The sequence below is a fragment of the Penaeus vannamei genome, chromosome 23 (genome assembly GCF_042767895.1).
Source record: "Penaeus vannamei isolate JL-2024 chromosome 23, ASM4276789v1, whole genome shotgun sequence".
NCBI classification, from domain to species: domain Eukaryota; kingdom Metazoa; phylum Arthropoda; class Malacostraca; order Decapoda; family Penaeidae; genus Penaeus; species Penaeus vannamei.
Genome location: NC_091571.1, coordinates 38,986,314 through 38,996,313, shown reverse-complemented (window position 1 = coordinate 38,996,313; position 10,000 = coordinate 38,986,314). Strand labels below are relative to the sequence as shown.

The 10,000-nt window shown below is 44.0% G+C and overlaps 1 protein-coding gene across 1 annotated transcript in view; it reads left to right on the top strand.

The window, feature by feature from the left end:
- The window catches only part of LOC113805173 (inactive tyrosine-protein kinase 7), a 105,923-nt gene that overhangs the window by 61,737 nt on the left and 34,186 nt on the right, over positions 1-10,000 (top strand). The window contains exons 2-3 of the mRNA XM_070137364.1: positions 1,929-2,123; positions 3,447-3,587. Coding sequence (XP_069993465.1) covers positions 1,929-2,123; positions 3,447-3,587 — 336 coding nt within the window. The remainder of the gene's footprint in view (positions 1-1,928; positions 2,124-3,446; positions 3,588-10,000) is intronic.

Sequence of the window (10,000 nt, the reverse complement as noted above, 5' to 3'; positions counted from 1 at the left end):
TTCGGCAGGCGTGGCAGGAGGGAAGATCCTTGCCTCCTGCCCTGTCATTAGCCCCTGATTGACGTGGGGAAAAGCCACAGGGGGACAGAAGGCGTCGGCGAAGGGCTTGGTTTGAGGGGGAGGTTTGAGGGCGGCGGGATGGGGCTTCGGGAGAGGTCGGTGTAGCTGCTGCTTTCTTTTCTCACTCGTTGCCTTCTGTTCCCATTGCTTTTCCTTCCTTTCTTCCTTCCCTCTTCCATTTCTTCCCTTCCTTCATCCTTTCCTCCTCCCTCTCTCCTCCCTTTCCTAGCTTAATTCCCCCTCTCCTCTCTTTCGTCTCTCACTCCTCCTCTTTTCCTCCTTCCCACCTCCCATTCCTCTTCCTCTCCTCCCTTCCTCCCCCTCTCTTCCCTTCCCTCCCTCCTCCCTTCCTCCCTCTCTCTTCCCGTCCCTCCCTCCGCCTTTCCTCCTCCCTTTCTCCCTCCTCCCTTCCTCCTCATCTTCCCACCTCCCATTCCTCCCTCCCTCCCCCTCCTCTCCCCCTCTCCCCCTAAGAGATTACTGCAATTACATTTCCCTGCTGTGAGATTAATTAATTTCTTCCTCTCGGAGAAGAAAAAAAAGATGAAGACAGACGTGCTCTAGGCTTGAATGTCTTACTTGCTCTCGCTGCTGTCTTGAGGTTCCTTGTGCGGGCTGTGAAGAATTCTGATGCTCTGATTAAAAGAGGAAAAAAGAAAGAGAGTGAGAGAGAGAGGGAGAGGGAGGGAGTGAGGGAGGGAGAGTGAGAGATGAGAGATGAGAGATGAGAGATGAGAGATGAGAGATGAGAGATGAGAGATGAGAGATGAGAGAGAGAGAGAGAGAGAGAGAGAGAGAGAGAGAGAGAGAGAGAGAGAGAGAGAGAGAGAGAGAGAGAGAGAGTGAGAGAGAGAGAGAGAGAGAGAGAGAGAGAGAGAGAGAGAGAGAGAGAGAGAGAGAGAGAGAGAGAGAGGGAGAGTGAGAGAGTGAGAGAGAGAGTGAGAGTGAGAGTGAGAGTGAGAGAGAGAGAGAGAGACAGAGAGAGAGAGAGAGAGAGAGAGAGAGAGAGCGAGAGAGAGAAAGAGAAAGAGAGAGAGAGAGAGAGAGAGAGAGAGAGAGAGAGAGAGAGAGAGAGAGAGAGAGAGAGAGAGAGAGAGAGAGAAATAGAGAAACAAAGAGAGAGAGAGGGGGGGGGGGGATAATATAAGGGTCAATTGACTGTGAGTAATTCGTTAAAGAAAGCATATTTGTCACATTTATGACCAAATTTAAGCAGAAAGCGCAAATAGCTTGCGGAATAGTGCAAAATCCTTGTGCAAAATGGATCTTTTGTTATTCGCGGAGCCTCAAACCCGCCGGGCTTTCTGTCTATTATATTTTCAAACATTCTTCAAAAGAAAGCTAAACAAAAAGTGTTTCTTTTGTGTGTGTACCTTCTCTTATGAAAGAGTGAAATGCAGCTGACTCAGTTGTTACTATTAGAGTAATTAGGGCAGAGCTAGTATTACTATAGCTGTGATAATGATAGATATTAATAATGTTGATACTGACAATAATAATGGTGATGGTGATAACATGAATAGCAATAACCACAACAATAGTATTAATGATAGTGATGATAATGATGATGGTAATAATAATGATGACAGAAGTTATAGAATAATAATAACTCCAGTAATAATGAATATAAAGCTAATGGCAGTGGATGGAAGATAAAATATTATAAAAAAAACTACAACAATAAATTCATGATGATTGTGGCATTGATAACACAAAAACATCAATCACAACACACAAAAATATTTAATAATAATAACAAACAACAACAACATTACTGACAAAGATAACCACAAATAACAATAACACGACACATGGACAAAGAACCGCTTTCTCCTTTCAAGTAATTCTTCTTCACCCTCCTCCTCCAGTGCTGGCGGGCGTCCTGTGGTCCTCGGAGGCCACGAGTGACATCTTCTACTTCAGCTCTTGGCCTCGCGATGGGCGTGTGGGCGCGGGCGAGGGCAGGGTGATGGAATGCGCCGTGTCGGACACCACCAGCATCACCCTGAGCTGGCACCTGGACGGCCGCCCCATCACCTACTCTTCCAGACGTCACCTGAGAGGTAGGGTCTTGGGGTTTTCTTGGTGGGGGTATTAGGGGAGGTGGGGGGAGGATGAGGAGGAAGGAGGAGGGAAGGGGGAGGGGAAGGGGAGGGGAAGGGAGGAGGAGGGAAAGGGGAGGGGGTGAGAGTGGAAGGAGGAGGGGAAGGGGAGGGTGTGGTAAGAAGGGAAAAGGAGGGAAGGAGGAAAAGGGAATGGAAGAGAGAGGGAAAGGGGAGGGGAAGGGCAGGGAAGGAGGGAAAGGGGAGGGGGGTGAGAAGGGATGGAGGAGGGAAAGGGGAGGGTAGGGAATGGGAGGGAAGGTAAAGGGGAGGGGAAGGGGAGGGAAAGAGGGGAAAGTAGGGTAGGGGAGGAGGTGAAGGAAGGGAAGGAGGGCAAGGTAAGGGAAAGGGGAGGGAGAGGAAGAAGGGGGTATTGTTTAGGTGTGTGTATTAGGGTGCATGTATTATATGTTTGTATATTGGCAAATTAACTCGTACGGAGTTTGCACAGACACGTAGACGAATAAATACGCAAATATGTGCATACCCATACACACCCACACAAATCCAAACATACAAACACACCCACATCTACACACCCCACCCCACACCCCCCAAACATCCACACAAATCCAAACACACCCACGTATACACACCCCACCCGACATCCCTCACTCACCCACACAAATCCAAACACACCCATATATACAAACCCCACCCCAAACCCTCCCACCCACCCACACAAATCCAAACACACCCACATATACACACCCCACCCCACACACCCCACCCACCCACACAAATCCAAACACACCCACATATACACACCCCACCCCACACCCCTCACACACCCACACAAATCCAAACACACCCACATATACACACCCCACCCCACACCCCTCACACACCCACACAAATCCAAACATACAAACACACCCACATCTACACACCCCACCCCACACCCCTCACACACCCACACAAATCCAAACACACCCACGTATACACACCCCACCCCACACACCCCCACCTACCCACACAAATCCAAACACACCCACGTATACACACCCCACCCCACACACCCCACCCACCCACACAAATCCAAACACACCCACGTATACACACCCCACCCCACACACCCCCACCTACCCACACAAATCCAAACACACCCACGTATACACACCCCACCCCACACACCCCACCCACCCACACCCTCCCACCCACCCACACACCCCCACCCACCCACACCCTCCCACCCACCCACACCCTCCCACCCACCCACACACCCACACCCACCCACACAACGCCCTCTCTCCCAAGACATAATTTCCTTCCCACAACCCACAGGCGGCAGTCGAGAGGAGGCGTCCTGGGACCTCGTGATAGAGCGAGCTGTACCGGAGGACACGGGAGAGTACACCTGCATCGCCCACAACACTACGTCAGGTTTCGCTCTCACTTCGCTGGCCGGGACGCTCACCGTGCTCTGTGAGTACATGGGGGGAGAGGGAGAGGGAGAGGGAAAGAGGGAGAGAGGGAGAGGGAAAGAGGGAGAGGGAAAGAGGGAGAGGGAGAGAGGGAGAGAGGGAGAGGATAATGGAGAGGGTAGCTTCTTTTTTTTTTGGTTGGGTTTGTATAGGTCTCGTCTCTCGCTTGTTCTTTCTCTCGAATTTTCTTTGTTTCCCTAACCATCTCTCTCTCTCTTTCTCCCCCCTCCCCCACCCTTATTCTCTTTATCACTCCCTCTATCTCCCTCTCTTCCCTCCGTCTCTCTCTCTCTCCCACCTTTCCCTCCCTCTCTCTCCCTCCTCTCTTCCTCCTTTCCCTCTCTCTCTCTCCCTCCTTTCTCCGTCTCTCTCTCTCCCACCTTTCCCTCCCTCTCTCTCCCTCCTTTAGCTCCCTCTCTCTCCCTCCTTCCGCCCCCTCTCTCCCACCTTTCGCTCCCTCTCTCTCTTCCTCCTTAACCCCTCTCTCTCTCTCCCACCTTTCCTCCCTCCCTCTCTCTCTCCCACCTTTCCCTCTCTCTCTCTCCCTCCTTTCCCTCTTCCCCCCTCCCCTCTTTCTCCTTCCTTTCCCCCTCTCTCTCTCTCCTCTCCTTCCTTTCCCTCTCACTCTCTCCTCTCCTTCCTTTCCCTCTCACTCTCTCCTCTCCTTCCTTTCCCTCTCACCCTCTCCTCTATTTACCCCATTTAATCCCTCCGCTTATCCACCTCCAGCAAACCCTTCTCGCGATCTCCAAGTTACTGCCATCCTTTCATCTCTTTTTTTCATTTCTATTCAATCTTATCTCTTCTCTCTCCCCTCTTTGCTTAGATGTTTTGAGGAAAGGAAAAATATCATAGCTTATGAGCATAGGTAATGAATGTGCACCAGCGGGTGAGTATGTGTTTATTCATTCATTCATTTTTTTTTCTCAAAATCTTTTTTTTCTTTTATGTGTTTATTCATTCATTCATTTTTTTTTCTCAAATTCTTTTTTTTCTTTTATGTGTTTATTCATTCATTCATTCATTTTTTTTTCCTCAAAATCTTTTTTTTCGTTTTTTTTTTTTTGTTTTTGTTTCCTCAAAATCTATTTTTTTTTTTTTTAAGTTAGAAGGGTTGTACTGTGAGGAAGCTTGCAAGGCACGAGCAAGCGAAATGCAAGTCATGATTGCGTTGATGTTATTATTTTTACTATCAATAGAACCGTAATTGGTGTCATTATTATTGATTGATAATACTTTAATACTATAAGTGATGAATAGGATGAAAATGATGAGCTTGTTATGGTAATGATGACGAAGATATTGAAAGATAATTATGATCGTAATTATCTTCATCATTACCATTATTATCATTATTATTTTCAGTGGTATTGATGCTGATTATGACAATAAGGATGATGGTAATGATAATGTCATGGTGATGATGATAATGATGGTAATGATGGCAATGGTCATAATGATGATGACGATAATGATGATGATAATGATGATGATAATGATGATGATGGTAATGATGATGATGATAATGATGATAATGATGGCAATGGTCATAATGATGACGATAATGATGATGATAATGATGATGATAATGATGATGATGGTAATGATGATGATGATAATGATGATAATGATGATAATGATTGTGATAATGATAATGCTGCTGCTGATGATGATAATGATGATGATGGTAATGATGATGATGATAATGATGATAATGATTGTGATAATGATAATGCTGCTGCTGCTGATGATAATGATGGTGTTGGGGTGATGAAGATATTATGACTATGATGATAAGAATGACAATGATAACGACAATAGCTATAACATATTAGCAGTAAATTGATAGTAAGGATAAAAGTAGTAATGACAATGATAGTAATAAAAGCCATAACAGTGAAGAAAACGGTCGTTCTCAGAGAATGTTCTCATGAACAAAATACCTCATCGCATTACATTACGGAAATTAAGAACTTAAATCAGGTAATTAAACTTAAAAGCAACGAACAGTAGAGAAGAACTTCCGAAGTCAACGAAATGCAAGTCATGATTGCGTTGATGTTGTTATTTTTACTATCAATAAAACGGCAATTGGTGTCATTATTATTAATTGATAATACTATAATACTATAAGTGATGAATATGATGAAAATGATGAGCTTATTACGGTAATGATGACGAAGATATTGAAAGAATTATGATCGTAATTATCTTCATCTTTACCATTATTATCATTATTATTTTCAGTGGTATTGATACTGATTATGATAATAAGGATGATGGTAATGATAATGTCATGGTGATGATGATAATGATGATAATGAAGGCAATGGTCATAATGATGATGACGATAATGATGATGACGATAATGATGATGATAATGATGATGATGATAATGATAATGATTGTGATAATGATAATACTGCTGCTGCTGATGATAATGGTGGCGTTGGGGTGATGAAGATATTATGACTATGATGATAAGAATGACAATGATAACGACAATAGCTATAACATAGTAGCAGTAAATTGATAGTAAGGATAAAAGTAGTAATGACAATGACAGTAATAAAAGCGATAACAGTGAAGAAAACGCTCGTTCTCAGAGAATGTTCTCATGAACAAAATACCTCATCGCATTACATTACGGAAATTAAGAACGTAAATCAGGTAATTAAACTTAAAAGCAACGAACAGTAGAGAAGAACTTCCGAAGTCAACGAAACTTAATGGAACCAATTAAAAAAAAATAACTATTTTAATTCGGAGAAAAAAGGAAAATCAAGATAAAATGAAAGAAAAGAAAAGAAAAGAAAAGAAGTAAATTAATTAACATAATGGATGGGGAAAGGGCGCTGGGTAAGAGTAGTACAGATGTAATCTTGGGTCTGTCCTTAATGTACTGTTGTTAGGGGAAGGGAGGGGACGAAGGGGGAGGAGGGGGAAGGGGAAGGAGGGGACGAAAAAGGGGAGGAAGGGAGAGAGAGAGAGTAAGGAGGGGAGGGGAGTGGGGGGGTGGTTGGGAAGAGGGTGAAGAGTGGGAGGAGGGGGAGGAGGGGGAGGAGGGGGAAGGGGAAGGAAGGGGAGGAGAGGGAGGAAGGGGAAGGAAGGGGAGTAGGGGGAGGGATTTAAGGGGAGGGAAGGAGCGAGAAGGGGAGGAGAAGGGGAGGAGGGGAGGAGGGGAAGATAATGGGAGGGAAGGGGAAGGGAAGGAGTAGAGGATGGGAAGGAAGGAGAAGGGAAGGAGGGAAGGAAAGGGAGGAGGGGAGGGGATACATAAGGGGAATGGGGGAGGGGAGGGGGAGGAGGAGAGGGGAAGAGGGGAGGGGGTGTGGTTGGGAGGAAGGGAGGGGGGGAGGGAAGGAGAGGAAGGGAGAGAGAGAGAAAGACGAGGAGGGGAGGGGGAGTAGAGGGGAGGAGGAAGGGAGGGGGAGAGGAAAGGGGAATAGCAGAGGGTGTTCGGGGAGGGAAGATCACAGGGGGAGGGGGAGACATAGAGGGGAGATGGGGAGTTAAAGGGAGAGGAGGAAAGAGAGACGGGAGAAGTGAGAAGGAGAAAAAGAGGGGAGTGATAAAAGAGGATTAACAGGGAGAGGGGAAAGAGTGAAAAGGGCGGATTGAGGGGAGAGGAGAAAGGGGCGGATAGAAGGGAGAGAAAGAAAAGAGCAGAGAGAGGGAGGATAAGGAAGAGGAAATAATAGGAAGATGAGGAGAACTGAATTGGGGGAGAGGTGAGAGGGGGGAGCAGGAGGGGGAGGAGGGAGGAGGGAGGGGGAGGGGGAGACAATGAATGAACCATCTCGTTAAAGAGAACCCGCATTTTTTTTTTTTTTTTTTTTTTTTTTTTTTGAGGGACGGAACTCATGAGAGGAAAAAGACATGACAAATGGCGATGATTATTTTCAATTTATTTAATGCTGTTTCATTTACTTAATCATTTTTTTCATGTCCATTTCGATATTAAAGTTTGACTTATTCCTTGGCCACAAATAACAAAGGAATTAAAACCGTATAAGGATAAATATATTCGTATACACCTTTTGATTGACAGATAAGTAAGTAGACAGATAGACAAACAAATAGGTAGATTGATAAACGGATAGACAGACAATAGACAGATAAATAGATGTAGAGATGGATAGGCAATGGATAGATAGGTAAATAGACAGTTAGAAAGTGTTGGAAGAAATAAGGAGAGGGAAAGAAAATAAGAAATAGAGAGACAGAAAGAAAATGAAGAGAAAACAGATGTAGAAAGATTGATATAAATAAAGAGAAAAAGACAGAAATATACAGTCAGATGGATAAATATGAATATAGAGAAATATTTAGAGAAAGAGGCAGACAGACAGGCAGTTAGATAAAGAAATACATATAAACTAATAGGAACGGATACAGAGAGATAAAACAAAAGAGAATCAAAGCAAGAGAACAAAACAAGAGAAAAGTTCTAAAACGTTTTATTTATTTATTTTGTTTATTTGTGTGCTGTTGTTGCTTTTTTTTCTCTTTGTTGTTGTTTTTTTTCTTTGTTTTTTTTCTTTTTTTAGGCCATCCATTCAGAGATGAGATTTTCCCCGCATGAATAGAAACATAATGGAGATTGATAGATATTTATAGAGGTAGATGCATAGGTTCATAGAGTAATAGACAGAGGGAATGAACGATTGAGAAAGAACTGGGGGAGGGAGAGGGAGAATTAGGAAGAGAAGATGAAGATGAAGATGAGGAGGATGGTAATGAAAAGGGAAGAGAAGATGATGGTGAATAGGGATAAGATGAAGGAGGAGTGGGAGTGGGAAGAAGAAGAAGAAAAAGAAGAGAAAGAGGAAGAGAAGAAGAAGGAGGAGGAGGAGGGGGAAAATGAGAGGCAGTGATAATAATAATAATAATAAGAAGAAGAAGAAAAAAAAAGAAAAAGAAGAAGAAGAAGGAGGAGGAGGAGGAAGAAGAGGAAGAGGATAAGGAGGAAGAGGAAGAGGAAGAAGAAGAAGAAGAGGGAGAGGAAGAGGAGGAGGAAGAGGACAAGAAGGAGGAGGAGAAGGAGGAAGAGGAGGAGAAGGAGAAGAAGAAGAAGAAGAAGAAGAAGAAGAAGAAGGAAGAAGAAGAAGAAGAAGAAGAAGAAGGAGTAGGAGGAGGAGGAGTAGGAGGAGGGGGACAAGGAGAAGAGGAAGAGGAAGAAGAAGAAGAAGAAGAAGAAGAAGAAGAAGAAGAAGAAGAAGAAGAAGAAGAAGAAGAAGAAGAAGAAGACGAAGAAGAAGAAGGAGAAGAAGGAGGAAGAGGAAGATGACAAGAAGGAGGAAGAGGAGGAGAAGAGGAGGAGGAGGAGGAGGGGTAGAAGGAGGAAGGAGGAAGGGGAAGAAGAAGAAGATAAAGAAGAAGAAGAAAAGAAAAGAAGGAGAAGGAGGAGGAAGAGGAGGAGGAGCAGGAATAGGAGGAGGATGAGGATGAGGAGGGGAGGGAGGAGGACGAGGGTGGAGGAGGAGGAGGAGGAGGAGGGGAAGAAGAAGAAGGAGAAGAAGGAGAATATAAAGTAGAAGTAGAAGCAAAGAACTGAAGAAAAAAAGAGACAAGGAAGAAGAGAAAGAATCTGATGACATAACTATGACAATATCAAAACATGAAAAGGGAGAACCAGACACATAATAGGAAGAAAGCGGCGAAGAAAGAGAAGAAAAATATAAAAACATGAAAACGGAAAACCAGACCCAAAATACGAAGAAAGCGTCGAAGAAAGAGAAGAAAGAGAAGAAAAAGAAATAAATAACTAAAAACGGGCACGCGACACCCTGCCCTCCCGCGCCCCATCCCGTAGTCTCTCAGAAGGCAGAACCCGAAGCGCCAGACTCGGCTCGGTGCATTAAGGCAAGCTAAACATTTGCTTTTACGAAGTCAAAAGTTGTTAAAAGGAATAGTTAATGAAGCCGGAATGTGATCTGAGCTTCGGGAGAAAACGAAGGCGAAGCAAGAGCGGGAAAACTTCACTCGGATCCTCGGTTTTGAGAAGAGAAGAGAAGAGTCGAAGCTGGATGATGCTCGGATGAGAGGTCTTAATGATAATTTTTTTTCTTTTTTTTAATTTATTTTTCTCTTGATTGCGATGGGGAAGATTTGCGATTCGGGGAAGTGATGTGCGACGGTTTTGCATATTTTGGTATGAAAGGAGAGATGATTCTTCTTGAACTGCGAGAAGGAGAGTGAAATGTGGAGGAAATTTCAAAGAAGCGAGTACACGAAAAAAAGTGTTTTATATGGTTTAGTTGGGAATAAGAAGAGAACGGTGCAAGAGTGAGAGAAAATAGTAGAATGAAAAACAAAACAAGTATGGATGTTTATAAGCTGTCTTAAAGAAAATTCGAGAAGCTTCAAATAATTTTTTTCACTCACTTGTCGCTACTAACTTGCATCAAAAAT